The sequence below is a fragment of the Anguilla anguilla genome, chromosome 3, assembly GCF_013347855.1.
Source record: "Anguilla anguilla isolate fAngAng1 chromosome 3, fAngAng1.pri, whole genome shotgun sequence".
Taxonomy (NCBI): domain Eukaryota; kingdom Metazoa; phylum Chordata; class Actinopteri; order Anguilliformes; family Anguillidae; genus Anguilla; species Anguilla anguilla.
The window spans coordinates 48,827,016-48,846,808 of NC_049203.1; the positions used below are offsets into that span (position 1 = coordinate 48,827,016).

The 19,793-nt window shown below is 46.3% G+C and overlaps 1 protein-coding gene across 1 annotated transcript; it reads left to right on the forward strand.

Annotated features, from left to right (window-relative positions):
- Positions 1-199: 199 nt before the first annotated feature.
- LOC118223896 (ras-related protein Rap-2a) lies at positions 200-19,251 on the forward strand. Its single transcript, XM_035410955.1, has 2 exons — positions 200-1,391; positions 16,895-19,251. The coding sequence occupies exons 1-2, from the start codon at positions 1,078-1,080 to the stop codon at positions 17,130-17,132; spliced, it is 552 nt and encodes a 183-aa protein (XP_035266846.1). The 5' UTR covers positions 200-1,077; the 3' UTR covers positions 17,133-19,251.
- Positions 19,252-19,793: the final 542 nt, after the last annotated feature.

The following is a 19,793-nucleotide window of genomic DNA, read 5'->3' on the forward strand; positions in this document are numbered from 1 at the left end:
TCAATCGTGTCTTCTCATAATTTTTGTTAGGTGCCTAACACACCGAGTTCTCACTCGATTTATTTCAGTCCTCAGCACAGGGCATCCTCGCTGGTCCTCTATTTCAGGTACAGTATTAGCGCAGCTGTTCATGTTACCATAGCAACAGCATCCGGCGCATTTTTTCTCCACTTGGAAACACATCCCCAAGCTTCAGCTGCCATTGGCTGTATGCACCGCAGATGTCACCACTGCAGCCATCGAATCCCGGGAATAAACAGACCGACGGAAATACAACCCACTGAGTTTTGACTGACCGTGTTTCTGTGAGAGGAACAGAACCGTGGGCGAGGTTTATGGTGAATAGAGCCGGTCATTGGGCTCTGTGCACATCCGTCATGTGGGGAAAGACCCATCGTTCTCCTTGGTACGGAAGCCGAGAGGAGGCTGGTTGGTTACGCGTCCGTGGGTCTCCACCCGAGAGTATGGCGGACGTGAATGTATTGGTGAGAGAGTAAACCACGGAGAGAGGATGGAAAAGAAACGCAGACTGGACTTGTTTTTATCAACTTTAAAGACACGTTTTATTTAACCAGTCCTGCTCAGCTAAGGCAAAGTCAATTTTTGAAAAGAAAAATCGTCTCGGTGTCTCCTGTTGTTTTTTTCCTCAGGACGGTCTTCACAGGAGCAAGTTTTGTTTTTATCATGCTGAGGCTAGCGAGCTAGAATGGTGAGCGAAGCAAATGAGAAAGCACAAGTTGTTCATTACAAACCTTTTTGTTTTGCATTGGTGCAGATTTGGAAATTGCAATCGTCTGACTAGCAATTACTACTCGTCAGTGTCGCTTCTGCCTGGAGGAATTTCTGCAATGAAGCCAATTTTCAGGCGGCGACTCTTTGTGTTCTGGCTGTTTAGCTATTTTCTATAGCTAAACGGATAGCTTGTTAGTTGAGGAGGATATTTATTTCATTTTCAGAGATGGAACACCATTGCTAATTTGCGGTGGCTATTTAATTCCCTCCAATGTCGACGTGAGAGTCTAGTTGGTGATATTCGCAGTTCACTTGCATTCGCCGAATTAATTTAGATAGCCAGAAATGCGCGAATATAAAGTCGTGGTTCTCGGGAGCGGTGGGGTTGGAAAGTCCGCTCTCACGGTGCAATTTGTGACAGGGACCTTTATAGAGAAATACGACCCGACAATCGAGGATTTTTACCGCAAAGAAATTGAGGTTGATTCTTCGCCTTCGGTACTGGAGATTCTCGACACGGCTGGCACCGAGCAGTTTGCTTCCATGAGGGACCTCTACATCAAAAACGGCCAGGGGTTCATATTGGTCTACAGCCTTGTCAACCAGCAGAGCTTCCAAGATATAAAGCCTATGAGGGATCAAATCATTAGAGTGAAAAGGTAAAGAAAATGACAATTCAATGCTAAGACAAAGTTGCATCTTTCCCTATTTAATGATTCATTGTTGCCATGTGTTTATGTAAATGTGTTTTGCACACTGAACGTGTTATTTAACATGATCACATTTTGTCATGGTCATCAAAGGCTCAATTGGTAACCCTGTGACGATTTTAAAGTGTATTAAAACAGAAATGAAGCGCAAATTCTTAATAGGATTAAAGTCTTACAACAAAATTCCATGCCGGTTAACCAGTCAATGTGAAGTCACCAAAGGCTGGTCACCAGTTTAATGTATGCAAGTAAGCATGCAGTCATTTCCACTTGTGTCTGTGAGCAGTGTAAAGAATTTGAAAGGTTATGTCTATACACCCTATTCACTGTGTCGCTGTAGTTGATGATACTTCGTGATGTGGATCCCTGTAGGCAACTGGTCCATCACTGTGCCTTGGAGTGTAGAGCAACCTACAATGTGAAATGACTTTGTCTTAATATGGAAATAGAAAAGTTGGAGCCACATGCGTTTGGCCTACTTGTAATTAATCATGAGTTCACACTCATCATTAATGTAATTAACTACATCACAACATATTTCAGATTTTTATTTATTAATTTGATTTTATGTAACTGTAGTCTGGTCTTACAAAGAACCTATCTGAGCTCCCAAGATTATTATGTTGAGACCACAGCCCAATAGCCACCAACAACTCACTTTAGCTGTTGCTTTCAGGAGGTAAGATGGCTTTTATGTCCTGGGGTTCATTTCTAAAAGTGTCCATATTTGCAGCTCTCCCATGGTGATGGAAGCTGGTGGCTGCTTTGGTGTCTGGTGGCTCGAGGCTACTTTGCTATACCCTATTTTACCAGTGTACACATGGATGCAGAATTAAATAGCATTTTCAGTCAGATGTTTCCTTAAACATCTGGCATTTGGAACAATTCCGCTTCAATGAAATTGCAGTGCTGAACATGGTCTTGCATTGTGGGTGAAAATCAATGGCACAATGTAAAAACACATTGCATTTCCAAAATCATATATCTTATTGCATTAGACAAATTAGAATAAACTTTATTAGTCACAGAGCCATGAAACTCGGACAGTACACAGAGGATAATACAAACTTCCTGTTCATATCAAATTCGAAAATGAAGATATGCAGACAATGTCAATGATAGGTTGCACACTATAACAAACTGTGCTTTCCCATTTTCTGGAATTCCTAGTGACTACTCGCTACAATAAATCTGACCATTGCTTTCAGTCACATGTCTGATCTGGAAATTGTACATGTACGGGTTATGATTATGCAGGTTAGAAAATAAGTTCTATTTTCCGTGGATCAGAAAACTCCATATTGTTCCTTCTAGCGCCTCATCCTGTCCCAGGTACAGTGGAATTGAATGTTTAATATCCCCAAACACTAGTAATTCAATATGGAGATTGTATGGCAGTTGTGACTTTGAAAACAGTACCAAAAACTATCATTTCTGTAGAGGTTGGGTGCTTATATTTTTAATCGCAAGCGAGCAAGCTGCAGAAAATTAAATGCCACCAATATTCATCAGCTGCAGGCGCAATTTACAGAAGGCTGTTTACACAAGGGAATAGGCTATAGAGTTTGAAGCCACATTGAAGGTTCATTCAGTGTGAAATAAGCACGCTTTTATTTTGCCAGGAGTCCCTCTGATTTCCCTGAAAGTGTATTTTTTATCTCCTGTTTTCTGAAGCATAGTACCGTACTTTTGATTGATTTTCCAGTGTCTTAGGGAACATTCACGTTATGAATCGCTTAATTTGGCATATTAAAAATAGCATTTCTTTTATTCAGTAGAATGGCTGTAATTGAGTGAAGGGACAGGCCTTATTATGCATTTTTTGACATGCAATCATCTGTCACCACTGTACATTGCCTCCCACACTGTTTAGATGAATTTATTCTCCATACGTATATTGGGCACTGCTATCATTTACACAGATACTGTAGTTATTGCCATTAGCAGTGTTTATCATAATTATTATGACAGTGTGAGAAAAGAGCTGCTGTTCACATTATTTATAATGTGGAGTAATGCCTCCACCCAAACTCAACATATTATATAGGAACAAGGAAAGTACGCTCAGGCAGTACGGTTATTGCACCTAACAAGTGCTGTGCTTCTGCTTGTCATGCCACAGGGGTGAAGGATTGGACACAGTAGTCTGTCAACAGCAGTGTCAGCACACACGAGCAAGACTGCCCCGTTGTGATTGACTGCTTCAGTTCTAGCTTTGAAGCTCCTCCCACATCAGACCGCTGTCTGTTCTGTAGAGAAAATGGACAAACTGAAGGTGCGATTGTTGTAAGATGGCCTTCTTTGATTAACTTGGCAGTTCCGCACAAGTACACAGAAATGGGCACAGCTTTAGCATTGTACTGTAGCATTGTAATTATAGCATTTAGCAAGTGAGCATTTAAAAAAAGCAAGAGAGATTTTCTTCATAATGAGAACATTGAGTGTTTGTGGTACCTGTTGTGGAGAAGGGGTAGTGACATTGCATGGTCCTAGGGTCAAAGGACAACAGGAAAAGATACATGTAGTACATTAAAAAAAATACATTCAAATATATTCACATTCACATACTGTGATATGGTTTTGTTGCCACCTCTGCAAAAGCACTGTTTACTGCTGGTTGCTTAAATGTGCTCTCACTGTAAAACCTAATGAGGTTACCTTCCATTTGAAGCTGAAGGCACATAAGGATCTCATTAGAGTTCATAAAGCCACATTGGAAGTTCAGTCATCTGATCTCCTGTTTTTCATCCAAAGCAGTATAGAAGCGGATCGTTGGCCCGTACTAGTCTACGGTACCCTACCAAGTAAGAAAAGCCTACCAACGTTGCATAATTAATTATCTTCCACGTGATTTTTCCTGCCATCTGTTTGGATGCCTAAATGATTTAATGAATAGACACCCTCGTTCATTCAAGGCGGGGGGGTGGGCGGGGGTGTTAGAAACGGGAAAGTTTCCTGCTGCAGTGCCGCTGTGCGTGATGACGGTGAGCGGTGTGCTGTAATTTGCGAGCGGTTTGAGCGCGTGTGAGAAACGGACTCGCGGCCGAGACGCTATAGCTTGTCTCTCCCGTTTTCCGCGGGGACCGAGCTGCCGGTGTCAGTCTGAGCAAAAGCAGGCCGCCTCGGCGTTCATTGTAGCCAACGGCGAGCGTCGCAGACTCTCTGAATGGCTGAATGTGGACGGTGCTTCTGGGGAAACGTTTTCGGGGATAACAAACGTAATAACGAAAGTAAAAAAAAAAAAAAAAAAAGCTTCAGTAAATGCGATACCCCGTTGTTTCCCAAAGCGTGCTTTTTGTCGCGTGTCACATTGGAGACAGTAATTGCTCCAGGGCGTGATCGGGCTTCAGACTGCGAGCCTCTCCTGCTACGCGTGTCTGATCAGTGGGGCTTCCAGGACTCAGCAAAGACTTTCTGATGAAGCCGACTCTTTAGTGACTGTTCTTTTTGCAGCCCATTCTTTTCGTTGTTAGGTACAGCAAATGCGATTTTCATTAAGCCTTTTTTTCCCAGGGCAGCTCGGTTAATTTGCCTCGTTGCCTGTGCAGTAATCGTATAGCCGAACATCGCACCACCTGGGATTCAAGACACAATGTTAGCCTTGACTCTGGCGTCCTCTAATTGCTGCTTCAAACTGTTCTAGTCTTTATGCCTGTTATAACCTTCAAAAAGAGTTGTACTTGGACAGCACTGAAAAGTTCACATGGATGTTTTAGAAGTCACAAGGAAGCACAGAAAATCCAACATAGACTAAGGAGCCAATTAAACTGTGTCTTCAACATCTTTGGCATTGCAAAGATATTCTTAAAGGTTTGCTTTTCATTTCTGGGGTTATCAAAATGCTGGCCTTTGCAGTTGGGCCGCTGGCTTGTGGTGAGTAGCTGTTTTTGCGGATGTGGATCTGCTGAGGTGGCTGGACTGGACATCGGCCAGTCTGGAGTTCCAAACCATCACATTCTGCACATTCACTGAACTCAAGATCTGTAGGAGAGTCATTTCCTAATTCCCACACAGCTGCTCAGAGAACCTGTTCCCCACTGTGCTGAACGCCCCAGTCACTTAAACTCCCGCTAACAAAAAATCCAAAGCTTTGGCTGCAAGCCTGTTCTTCCCAATGCAGTCTTGAATTTCAGGGGAAAACTGCCAGCGTTTGAATTATCTAGCGTCTATGATTTCTGAGAAAACTGTTTGCTATGTTTCCTTTCAGTGGGAAGTTTGAATGAGTTGAAAACTGTTGGTCATTCATACAGGGACATCGCTGACTTGGACAGGTAGTATGTTACCTGGGTGTGTTTAGCTCACTCAAGCTATGAAAGGCTGAGCATGCTAACAGAATAGATCTGACCCTTGGTGTCTGCTCATGGGATGAATTACTGAGGGAATCTGGGGAATGGGGGATGTTTAACAGGCAAAGAACATCTTGGACATTAAAGGTGCTGGGCTGAGAGAGCAGCAGTTTCTATTTTCTCATGGTCGCTGGTGCTCGCATTCCCCAACAAAACTTGGTCACCTTCCAAGCGCAGTCAGGGTCCCAGTTGGACTGACCCGTCCGCTTTCAGAACTGAACGCCCCTCTAAAATAACTACAGACTGGAAAGAAAACATAGCTCTGCTTGTTATAGCCACGGTTTCGAAACAGGAATGCCAACTCGTGCAACCAACTCATCCTTTTCGTGACTGGCAGCATTGTCTCATATTTGCTGTGTGAACTGTACTCCTCCTTCCAAGCTTACCTATTTGCACAAGCGAACGTTGTTATCGATCGGCTTCTGTCTTTCTTCACAGGTGAATCGAGTGCGCCGGCCGGACGTTTCCTAATGACTTTCGCTTGTAGGCTTCGCTTAACTTTGACATAACCGTTATGAAGTCTTCTTTGAAAAACAGTCCGGAAAATGTCCTTTCAGGTCAGCGAGAGGCTTTCATTTGCTGCGGTTAGTGAAGGAGGGGAAAGTAATTGATGTAGCATGTGAAGACGGTTTGAGCCGTAAACCGCGGAGAGCTGGACTCCTGCCTCCCCAGGAGGAGTGAATAAGGAGAAAGGTATGAGCGGCGAGCGCCAGGGGGAGGCGTCTGATTGGCCGAGCCCCCTCCTGTACTCCAGGTGCCTTCCAGATGTTCGGCTCGGGGGCGGGCGTCGTGCCCCCCGGGGCGCCCGGTTACCTGGCAACGCGGGGCCGAGCCAAGCCGGCGGCCTGGCCCTCTGGTCGCGAACCCCCTGCTCGCCTCGGCGAAGACGACGCTCAGCCGCCGCCGGCGTTTCTGATTGCCGGCGGTTGCCGCTGCGTTCCCCAGGAACTGAAGCGCCGTGTTTCATCGGCCGTAGCGGGGCCGCTTTCACAGGGCAGCGCCTCGGTGAGCACCGGCAGTATGTTCCACCGTGCCTTGACCATGAATCCAGGTTTGGAAAAAAAGAAAGCGCGTTCGCGCAGTTCTTCAGTTGGAGTCGTATTTTACGTGGAAGTGCTGAGCCCCCGTTTCTGTGGCTCCTCTAACGCGGAGGTCTGCGGCCCTGCTCCTGGAGAGCCGCACGGTCTGCCGCTCTTTGTTTTCACCTGGAAATCAGCAGCCCGTTCAGGCCCGAGAAAGCAGGGTTAGGCCATTGTGTTAGCGATGCCTTTAATTGAGCAATTAAGTTGCTCATTAACAACAAAAAGCGGCCGAGCCTGCAGCTCTCCAGGGCCAGGGTTACCAACACCTGCTCCGAGGAGGCTAAAGGCTGCTGAGCTGCTAAGAGCCTTGTCATGAAGCCTGGGCTAGACTCGCCATGCGGGTCTACATTCAGAATTGAGAATGCGCTGTACACTAGCATGATTTTGAGGAACAAAGGTTCCTTATTCTGAGCTGCGGAGTCTTGACCTGAATTCACTCTGGTGTTCTCGACTATCAGAACGCTGTTGGGTGGTATCTGGGCTAGCAGCAGGATGGACAGTGTGGAGCTCTCTCTGAGGGGAAGTCCCAGGACATTGTGCGGGTTGGGGGAGGGGGCATATTTTTGTTCTCTTCCTGTCCTTCAGAATCAGGCAATGGAACAGTAAAATTGTTGATCTCGTCTGCGGTTCTTCGACCTTCCCTTTAGGAATACTCGTATGCTGAAGATTTGACTGACAGCTGCAAAGCCCAATCAAGTGCATTGTGACATCATCGGCATATGACTTGTCCTGTTTCCAGGGCCAACGCCCTGATGAAGAGCGCCAGTGTTCCGCTGCAGAGATCGGTTGGCCATTTTCATTTTGGCGCTGGAACCCGCCAGCCCCATCTTTAGGCTTTCTTTGGAGGAATGCGCGTAGGAGGTGTGTGTTGTTCCATTTCCATTACTGAATGCAGAGCCACAGCAGAGGCAGCTCACACTTCCTGTACAGCACGCATGAAAAAACTTGCTAATTTATTGTCCCCATCCACAGAATCGCTATGACACACTGACCTGACTAGTCCCAGTCACCGCAGCAAAACTCGGGACATCGCTGTGCGTTAATAACAATAATGCCCCTATGACAGAATACCTCCGCAAGTTTTGTGGAGGTATAGCAGGTATAGGAGGTATAGCAGTATAGCAGTTCTTTTTTAACTCTCCGGGTTCCATTTCAGTTAACCTGCGTCTCCTGAATGTGGCCTTTTCACTTTGTCTGAGAAAGCGTGAGGTTAAGTGCATTGGTGGTGGGGTGGTGGGGGGGTGGGGGGGGTGGGGGGGGGGGCGACCATTGTGAATTTATTTCCTCGGAAACCGACCCTGCGGAGTCAGCTCCTCTCTGCATCTCCGGGGACTCTGGGTTTGTTTTGCCAAGACATCCTTCAGCGGGTGAGAAAGTTAGCAACTTCAGATTCTTTGGAGGGTAACAGCTTCGCAGTGCCGATGACTGAAAAGCACACTAAAAATAACTCCAAGTGGAATGTGTGCGCGGAGCCATAATTATGGAGTAATTGTTATGATTGCATGGCAGTTTACAGTGGAGGTTAACATTCCCAGAGGATGCGTGTGGTTGTGTGTTGGTGTTAAAGGTGCTTTGAAAGGGAGAAGGAAAGTATATGGAACCTAAGGGAGAACACGCAGCTTTTTTTGTATGATTACATGTTCTCACAATGTTTTTTTCACCCAGTGCTGATCGTGTAGAACGAAAATGCCTGCTTCCCGTAAATGAATACCTGTAGACATAAAAACACGGATTAGTAACAATTATAAATGAATTGTTTTAGTGTTGTAGACGATATCCTCTTCCCAGGGAGCTACAGGGGCTGCTGTCTTTGCCTTCTCTCTGTAGAATCTCACTTTAAATTCAGAGTCAGATCCCCAAAAAGACAAGGTGAGGTGAGTTACCAAAACTCCCTGTTGGGGACCTCTGCAATTCGAATAGCTTCATTTTTTCATGGGGAACTTTGGCCAAACTCATGTTAGCATCTTTGTGAAGGTTGACCGTAGTTGTCGCTCCATGTTGATGAGGGAAGGCCAGAGTTGCGGGGTTCAGAGGTATGACCTGTGCTGGAATCGGAGAGAGAGACTCCAGCCTCTGGGCTGTCACTGAAACTGCAGAAAAGTCCTGTTTCTCTGCTACTGTCAGCACTTTGGCACAGGAGTCCAGACCTTGGTTATTCTATTGTCTATGCTGTGCAGTGTCATCCCCTGAAAAACGGTGAAAGGCATGAGGTCCTTGTGTGGCTGAAGGCAAAAGAAGCTTTTTGGATTGAGCTTCGGGGCGTATCGCGGATTCAGGGCTAGGGGGTGACTCAGGGGCCAGGGCAACACAAGCACCAAGGAGTGTGGATCTGCTTCCTGGCCTCCGGGTGTGTGAGTCTGTGCGTGTGCGCACCTGCCCGCCCCTCAGTGGGGGCTCTGTGCCCGGGTGTAACGGGACGTGTGGCAGAGGACAGAGAGATCACCCAGGGAGTGCCTGAGCCCGGCTGAGGCGCTTTACCCTGCCCGACAGGCGCTATTTTTAAACACCCACCCCCCCCCTGCAAATTAGAACACGCTTCTAATCTTAGCTGCTCTTTCTGCATCCCCCTCTCCCCAAACTCCCAATAATCTGTGCCAGCCTTTCCGAAGCCTACCCTAATTCGGAAGATATTCGCAGCAAATGTTCACATCTCGTCGATGAGCGCTCGCCCACGCCCTCTCTCTCTCCTTCGCTTTTCAGAGGCCCAAGATTGAGACGGAAGATTGAGAGTGCTTTCTGGTTCACCGAAAGGTTGATGCTAACATTGTTGAAAAGTACTGAATCATCTCTTAGGACACAGCCTCCGTCTAATCTGAATGTCATATGTTGATTTACATTAGCTAAAATGAACATTTCTGTCACGACAGGTTAGCCAGTTAGCGATTCACCTTTTCACCTAAATGAGCAAAGCGGGCCTCTTTCCTCTTGTATGTGCTCCAATCCTGAACACCCAGCCTAGAAGGCAAACGTGCGTGCGTTCTACAGCTTGTTACTTTATCGGTATTAGATGTGCTTGTATATTTAGCTGAGGAATCGCGCGACTCAGACGGTGACCTACATTGCAGTGGAGGTGTCGTGTTCGCAGTCCGATTCCTCCCTCCGCTCCCCCAAGCTGTGAATTGGATCAGGGACGGTGACAGGAAACAGGAAGATGGGAACCGTTTCCCCCCCGCCGCCTCGGTGTCGGTATGAAAAAAAGGGAGAGGGGGGGGGCCGTTTGAGAGGAAGAGGAGCGCAGGTTCTCGGCCCCCGCTGTCTGTTTTTATCATCCGGCCTTTGGAAGGGCCCTTCCTCGCCCGCTTGGCGGAGCGGCGGAGGAGGAGGGCTTTCGGAAGGACGGAGGCTGGATTCGGCCCGAACGCTCCGCTCCGTCTGCTGCGTGTCCGGCCTGCGCTCCCCACCGCGTCCGACCCTGGTGACCTCACCCCAGGACCTCCCCAGCCCCCCTTGCTGTAACCAGCCAGCGGATGAAGAGCCTTTGAGATCCAGTAAATTACACCCAGCTGCATGTTCACACAGAAGCCTCAGTTGGGCCGTAGACTCTGACCACTAACCCTGGACTATTTTAAGCCCAAGCAACATCTTTGAAGGTTTACTGTCACAGATCTGCTGAACAGCGCGGAATCTGTTTTGAATAAACATTCTTTTGTACTCTCTTGTACCATAACCCAGTGAACACTGGAACAGATGCTCTTTATTAAAGAGGGCATTACAAGCAGGCGCGCCCTGTAATCTCCCCTACGGCTGAGGGGGCGCAGCTCAGCTTTTGGTGAGAGGCCACTCCTTGCACAACAGAAACACACCACATTGGGGGAGACTTCCATGTCTTTCTTGTCCTGAGGTTGGTGGCAGCGCTGGAGCTTGTGGAAATTCAGTGAAAACGTACGGCTGTGTGGCCGCCGTTGCTCTCCACGCTCCCTCTGAATCATACCTCACACAGGAGCGTGCTTGGGAGAGGAGTGCTGGGTATTGCAGGGAGTGCGGTGCTGTCTGCGTGGGTGTGCACGGTGGACTCTGTTGGGAGGATGTGTAGCGCCAGTACGTAGAGCTGCATTTCAACAGCTGCTCTGGTGACAGGAGCAGTGGAGCGTGCTCGTGGTCCTCTCTTCTTCACAGCCACCTTTGGACCTCAGCGACGCTTCAGTCGCACCTTCTCAATGACTCAAGCTCACACCTTTGTCCCTTTTAACCCCCCCCACTTGCCTTCCCCCCAACCGCGCAGCCATCCTCACACACACACACACACACACACGCACACACACCCTGTGGAATTGCAGGTTTCCCCCCCTCTGTTATTACGGCTATATTTAGACGCGCTCCTCGGTTGGCACCGGATGACGGGTCCCTGGCGCGGCGCGTACCTCCCCCCTTACGCTTTCGCACTTCATAAATCCCGCAGGCCCCCGGAAAAACACGCCCGCTCCGACGTCTGCCGCGGCCGGGAGGAGCTCTCGCCGACAGGAAGCGCCTCAGTCAGCGCCGGAACGCTGGGTGCAGGGCCACCGGCGGTCTCCTGGCCGGGGAACCTGAGCAGTCTGTATTTTAGCGTAGCGTGTAGCCAGCGATGTCTTCCGTCTCTGACCTCTGGGGCTCGTATTCTTTCTAGAGTTTTCTTTGTGTCCACCTCACGTAGAGGGCGAGTTTACGTTTCTACCAGCTGTGACCCCTACCAGAAATCAGAGCCTTAATGATGAAGAATCCCAGTGGCTATGATGTGAGCTTAATGAGCTGTTGAAGTACAGAGCTTGGAACGGTCCCTGGAGCCCTAGGCTGAAATCTATACCAGTCTCTCCATTTCTCACACACACTCTTATTCAAAATCAGTCTTATACACACCCTACAGCACACTAGACGCACACACACACCTGTACGTATGTGCATGAGAATGTACACATTAGGGGTTTAAACCTCAGACTTCATCACGATGGGATATGATTGAGTTTCTTGAAGTGACGGTTCAATATTTGGCAATATCACACATTTTGCTACGATACGATCTGATATAGTAAGAAACGATGATATGATCCTGCTAACACGATCATGTTACACCATTTATATACAACCAAAATGAGGTTGAAAGTGCAAAAAAAATTATTGATGTCACAGAAGGAAAAATGGCACTAGCATGAGTGACAATGAGTGTTAAGAATGATGTTGGCAGTGTAGCTAGAGAGCAGACTGCTGTAAGATTATGGACACTTTAGTAAATATTTTGCTATGATTCATGCCAAATGCAGATCAATTTTTGCACATTGTATCGACTGTATCGGATCATTGCCCTTTGAACCGATGTATTGATCCAGATCGATGTATGGCTGCACCACTAGTACACATGCGGAACTGATCTCTGTCAAGCCAGCATGAACACATGCACGCGCACACACACACACACACACACACACACACACACACACACACACACAACAGACACACGCACACACGACAGACACAAGCACACACCCCTGTCTTATACTGTGGTGTCACACTCCCTTGACTCCGGGACTTCACATGGGCGAGTGAGCTGGACATGCAGCCTCTCCTCGGACTTGGGGCCCCAGCATGTGAACACATGGTGTGGTCACGTCCCCACCAGAGAGGGAGGGGGGGGGGCAAGAATAGAGCCACTAGGGTGGGGGCTGTTATTATTTCCCAACATGCGCTGTAACTGGGCATACCACACATGGATGGTTTTTCAGATCTCTGCTGTAATTACATTCTACCAGAGTCAGCTAGCACTCTCTAATAGTCAACTTTTTTTTTTAGCTCTAGTTGTTTAGTATTTAAAATAGCTGGTCTGTGCAGTATTATCAGGGTGTCAGTGCTGCATTCTTGTTGTGGGCTTTAATCCGTTTGGGGAACGTGTAGTTTCCATTTATGAGGGAGGTCTGATTTTCCACAGACGGTCTCTGACTCCGTGAAACTGCCGGTGTCATTTCACGAAATGCAGAATCTTAATGTCAGATTTGGTAATGAGGAACCAGCAGGCGATAAAGGGTCCAGATTTGAAAGGCAGGAGAGGGAGACTTGGTAAGTGCAGAGAGGCAGTTGGTGTTCAAATTCGACAGCCATGGGAACGAGGCGGGGAAACGTGAGCCCTTGGCTTTACGGCTGAAGCGTTCCTTTGAAAGCCGACCGACGTCTGTCTGGAGCGCGAGCGGGTTCGTCTGAAGGTCTGCAGGCCCAGTCCTACGTGCTGCTCGCTCACACTCAATGCTCTTGAAAGCCATTTCCAGAGTAAACATTCACACTGTTGATTTATTATTTTAATACTGTAGTCTGGATCCTGGTCTAAGATCTTGTTGATATTGGTAATGTTTTTTTTTTTTTTTTTTTTTTTTTTTTTTTTAATGGTAGTTTTGTTCGACATTTTGAAGCAGAATTAGTTTGAGGTGAAGCGAACCCAGTTATCAGAGACTATTTCCTGTTACAACCCATTTTTTTGTTTCTCTCTCACAGCTTGTGCTGTATTTATGATGGGTGTAACTGAGGGGATATTGAAATTGAAATTTGGTTTCTAATGCATCAGTTAGCCTACATATAGTTCAAATTCTGCTATTTGTTAAATCCCAGTCCCAACCCAAATATTAAAGCCTTCCCAAATTCAAACAATATCAATTCGAAAATTGACAATAGTAATTATTGTTCATTGATTCTTTTTGACCTAAATACTTTAAATTCTCAATGCATGTTGCTACAGTTTTATCTTGGAAGGCATATCTTACATGTCACTTTAGTCCAATCACCTATTTCACTTCAGTATATAGCCTAGCCATAGTGTGTTTTACCTTTTGTGGTACAATCACTGGTGGCAGCCAACATAAAAAAAGAATAATGGCAATGGTGCTCATATTAGCTTTTCAACAATGTAGAATTAATGTCAGCAGCAGACAATAAAGCTTCAGATTCATCTTACAAAATATTTTGGCCAAACCTGAATCCCTCTAAAAACTGAGGATGTTTGCTGAATCCCTAACCAAATCCTGGGTTGTTGCATTCTTCCTCAGAACATCTTTTTCAGCACAAATTCTGAGGTACTATGATAAACTCCCTATTGATACAGCCTTCTGCAGACACAAAAATCCTCACTGTTTGGTGGGCTTTCCCTTTATAAAAGCGACAATGGGATTAAATTAAGGACGTGTGGTTACACGCGTAGAAAGTGATTCAGAGGCAGCGCACAGCTCTGTCTGCATCTCTCTGTATCTATGCAGTGTGGGAGTTTACTGCAGTTCTCTTGCAAATATCCAGAGTGTGCATTTTTTAATCCCCCTGGTTCTCCTCAATGCTTAAAATCAGAGGCCAGAGGTTATGGTTCATTCTAGATGTGGAAGAGAGAACTTCAAATGCACTTCTTATTTAACCGGAGCTCAGTTTTTCTGGGAAATTAATAAGCTTTGCGCTTCATTGTTGTCAGTGCTGTGGTGACCTTTGCTTCTGACATATTGAATTACAATCAAGCATAGGCCTATATGTTTTTACCTCACTGACTTGAAATGGAAATTTTGAAGGTTTCTCTAAATGAACGGTACAAATTCTACAAATATTGTTCACTGAGAATGCTATGAAGCCTTTGAAGCATTTATTGATAAGTTGTCTCCTGCCGAAGTGGCTAGTGTCATGGTAACTGTATATGCGACTGCAGTTTTCAGTCATAACATTGCATGTGCTCGTTTCTTCTTTGGTAAGCTGACCTTGACGTTGTGCAACAATGTCGGTAAGCAAAGGGGTGGAATCAAAGTATTTTGTAAACTCAACTGTGCAAAAAGCCAGTCTAACAAAAGTATATTTAATGTGTTTGAGTGATGTGAAATATAGGTGTGACAAGCAATCAAGCATTTTTGCTACACGCAGGGAGGTCTTACATTGCATTCAGTGAAAAGAATCACAAGCGCCACCGTTCTCTCCTCTCCTGTGAAACTCTGCGTTTGGGTAAAATGGGGTTAGGGCTTGATTAAGCCAGAGTGGTGGCTTTACCTCTGTATCGGCAACTTGTCTGAGACCTCCCTCTGTCCTGATTTTAATTTGCTGAGATCCCCAGAGGTGTACGCATTACAGTCCGCGTGTCAGAGGTGACTAACTGTGACCTTAATAAGGCTAATGCAGAAGTGATCCTTTCTAATTTGCTCCGTTTCGCCGGTACTGTGCGGACCTATCCTTTCTCTGTTGACTCAGCTGAGTGTAAAACTGGGCCAGAAACTAATGGGGTTATTGACTAAAATATCGCGAAAGCGTCTTAATTTTTCAGGAATCCTGGCCGATCAATATCTGGACGGCGAACATATTGTTAGATAATGAATGCGCAGGAGCTACTGGCTGCATTACATTAAAATCCCAAGGCTTGTAAATGCGCTAAAATGCACAATATGTTTCTGTTTAAATGTGAATTCCATGAAGGTGAGAAGTTGTGAATTTGGGCATGTGTGGCAGTTTATATTGTCTCGTGTTGATTCCAGGATCTGTATAATAAACGATGCAGGCTTTTCATCTGTCCTGCTGCGACAAAGCTAATTTTCTTAAGCCTAAATTGTGATGGAAGAACTGTTTTCGCAAGACCCTGAGCAATTAGCTAAAAGAGCGGGGTGGAGCGGTAGTTTTGGCTCAAAGGCAGCGCTCGTGGGCCGTCTGGGTAGTGTAGAGGTAAAAGCACTCGCCTACCACCGCAGAGACCCGGGTTCAATCCCCGGCAGCGGTACTCCGGGCTTGGTCAGATGTTCCTACGAACACAGTTGGCAGTGTTCGCGGGTGGGGAGCCGGTGAGGGTATGAGTCCTGATAGTTGCATTAGCGACTCCTACTGGTTGGTCGGGGCGCCTGTTCAGCAGGGAGGGGATCTGGGGGAGATACCGTGAACCTCTGCGCGCGTTACGCTCTCCCAGTGAAACTCTTCACTGTCAGCTGAAAAGAAGCAGCTGGCGACTCCACATGAATCAGAGGAGGCATGTGGTAGTCTACACCCTCCCCAGACCAACAGAGGATAGCGCATTGACCAGGACCGTGATACACACGGGGAATTGATATAACGACTAAAATTGGGAGAAAACGGGAGAAAATGGCAACAAAAAGAAAAAAGCCAGCGCTGGTATAGGCACGGCGCTTAGCTCGACGCCGCGTAGCATAGTCGCGCTGCTGCAGTGTACTCTGGGAGGGTCTCTGCACGGCACAGCCCACCTTGTTTTCACTCCTCTTTCACAAGCGCTCAGGTCATCATCGGCTGTGGCGACTAAAGGACAGCGGCAGCTAAAGTGTCAGTGTCGTGAGCCTAGCTTCCAGAATGGAAACGTATTGCATATTTTCATTAGCGCTGCTTCTGCGCTCCATATGCTGCCTTTAATTATTCATTCCGCTGGTTCCATGATTGTCTCTTTTTATTTTCCTTGGCACAATCCAGAACAGCCCAGAGGCGTCTGTTCGTACATTTTTGTCAGCTGCGAGTAATGGAAAGAGTTCAGCTGAGGCTGTTGAGTGGTCAGATGGAGCTGAAGGTAAAACTGCTGGTGTCCGTGACTGCCTGGGTCCAATGAGAAGCAGGGGTGGGTTAAAAGGCAGCGTACCCTGTGCACGAGGGCCTGCTCAGCGATTCCATATGGGAACTTTCATCTTTACTGTGTGTTCAGACGAAGGGGAAACTGAAGACCCGGTGCTGTTGAAGTGTAAGAGTTCAGTCTTAATGGACACTGTGTGCTTGTGCTTATTTTATTGTGATCAGCTGATGGTGATCTGCGTTTATTCAGGCAGACCTGATGTACCTCCTGCGGCGTGAACTGTAGGAAGAAAGTTCAGCCGTGGCCCGGTCATATTTATCATGTTAAAGCTGTTGCCACGTGTGACACAGAACCTGGGGAAATGGACTGAGCAAAGCCTGAACTGAGCCTTTTGTCATCTTTCAATTGGTTCCTTACCACATCTCATCAACAGAGTTTCCCTGACCTACTGCCATTAGGCCTCAAGAACGATTGATTTATAGGAAACAGCTAAGGTTGTCATTCCTGATGTGTGTGTGTGTGTGTGTGGGTGTGTGTCTTCAGGTACGAGAAGGTGCCGGTGATCCTGGTGGGGAACAAGGTGGACCTGGAGAGTGAGCGGGAGGTGTCGTCGGGGGAGGGGCAGGCCCTGGCCGAGGAGTGGGGCTGCCCCTTCATGGAGACGTCGGCCAAGAGCAAGACCATGGTGGACGAACTGTTCGCCGAGATCGTGCGGCAGATGGACTACGCGGCCCAGCCGGACAAGGACGACCCCTGCTGCTCCTCCTGCAATATACAATAGCCACAGAGCCGAGGAACAGGCAACCGCACAGAGGGGTCGCAAACACCAACCAACACGCTCAGACATGAACCACACGCAGAAACAAACTGATAAACAAAGAACCAACGAGGATGAAATCTGTGACGCCATTTCCCATTTGATACACGTAACCAGTCCTAAGCAGTGCTTTAATATTGATAATCATTTGATTGAACTCCTGAGTGAGGAGTTCAGAGAGATAACGGCAGAATCTGACTGAATTTTTCTGTCCACACGCCTTATGTTTACCTGTTTCCAGCTCTTGTGCGAAATTCACTAGGGGGGGGGGAGCCGCGAGGGGGATAAAAATAGTGATTGGTTCAAGACGTCAGGGAACAGGTTGTTTCGTTCTCGAGGTTTGATTTGGTGGTATTTCTTTTAAGTTGTTTTTACATTTTCCCTTTTCTGTTCGCCTGACCCGGTTTTCAGTTGTGACGGCCAGTGTGAGCGTGTTTCTTCTGATGTCACCCTGACAGAGCAGCAGATGTGTACCCCACTGACCCGAGCAGAAGAGATTATCCCCCTCATCCACTTGTTTTAAACATTGATGAGTCATTGATTTGTGTACCAGGTTTCTCCCTAGCTGGAAAGGAGAAGCCGAGGGGATTTTTTTTGTCTTGTTCTTCACCAAAACAACTGAAGATGCAGCAGAACCGGCACCTTCCCGATGAGGTGGTGAGAAGAGACGTCTTGACTGAACCTCATCACGGCGTGTTGTGATCTACCCTCTATGGAGATCCCACATATTCACAGTGTATCCAACCGACATGGTCTATTTTCTTTTTCATATATCCCATCATTTCCACTGTCTGACAACAGAATTGTGAGAAACACAGTTTTTGTTTCCAATAGAACAAGGGTACCATTATTCAGTATTCCAATAGCAGTGGGGTTTTGTGTGTTGGAATTTCTGTAGGATTTTCAGAATTCCCAGGGGGCTTTTTGTCCGTTATCATTTGGTATGCAGGCACAAGAGAGTCAGGGCTGCATAGAGCACTGTCCACTCGTGGCCAGACTTCCATTACGTCTCCCTCCTCTCTCTATTCGGAATAGTCTGATTGTACTGGTAGATCTGGTAGCGAAACAAACAATAATAAACGGTAACCTAGCTGCAGGCCGGTGTAAATAGTTTGTATGGAAGGCGTACGCGCCTCATAATACACAGACTCAGCAAACGGGATTGTCAACTGTGTGCGTGGCTAGCAAATAACAAAGGGTCATTGTTTGCGGTGGATTTAAAGCAGCCAAGGTTTGCGAGCAGAACGTAGTTCATCCTGGGTCAGACTTCAGAAGTTGTACACTTTTGGAACTGTACTGTCTGTATTGCGATGTGAAAGGACCTACCCACTTACCATTTTCATTAATCATTTTATATTTCTGTGACCATTGAACACACAAACCCTTCCCACACTCACACATGCGCAAAATGGTGAAATGGTTCTAGTATATAACACCAGGACAGTAAGAGATGTCTCCATTATTTCAGTTCATTAAGTCTTGTGAAGTGACATGATTACTTCAAGGTATTCTTTTTACCCCACTTTTTCTGGGGAAAGGACTAAGTGTTTCAAAAGCAGAGAAACTGAAAACCATGTATTTTATTTTTTTTCATGAGCCATTTCTAATGCTAAGCAGCACAGTAAAGTGCTAAGAGAAATCACTCTTTGGTCCCCAAGGAGAGTTTTAACAGCTTCAACTACAGGCAGCTCTTGAGTGTCTGCTTTTCATTCATTGTGAATTTGTTATTTTTTTTACTTGCTTTGCTTCATAAACACTGTTCTGTTCTTGAAGAAACCGAACTTCAGGGGAAGATTACAAAGCAATTTTTTGAGTTGGGACCAAATACATTACTCATCCACATCCGGACTCAGCTCCCAGGGTATAACCCGATTTCTGTGTGCAAGAGTTCAGCAACATTGGTTTTTCTCCTTTGGATAAATAATGTTGCACTTTGTATGACTTCAAAATGTTGGACACCAAGAGGGCTGGAAAATGAATGGCACCTCCCTGCTCTGTCAAGGATGAATAGCAGTGGTGTCTTAAGACACGATGATGATGACGATGATAACAATAACAATAATAAAAATGAAAGTGAAATGTAGTCTGGGTGTTTTTTTCCTAGGGAGAAAAGCAGGGTTGTAGATTTGAACCAAAAAAAAAAACAACAGAAATTGGTAAAAGAATTACAGTGGATCGGATGACACATGGTAGATTTGTTTACACGATTATTTTCTGCATTGTGTCCTGATTGATTCACTTATGTTATTTGTCCTGTATTCTCCAGTTGAGAGCAACCTATCACAATTAAACCCATGACAAATTAGCCCATCCCATCTTTTGTAACATTTTCTTAATTGGAGACTGGTGATGGGGGAATAAATCTTCCTGAACTTCATAATGGGTGGAGCAACAATGAGTTGTTAATCACTGACTTGTATAAACAAATTAAAAGGGTATTGCTCTGCACAGAAAACCACAGTGATTGGTTCAAACAACAAAAATACGTACAGTATATTATTGCTGTTCCCACGTTTGGTTTTGCGAAACCCCTGCTCTCACTGCTGGCACTGATTAGCATGTTTCTGAAATTCTGACTACCACTTCTTTTCACTCTGCAGTTCCACTGGCTGAACTGCATAATTA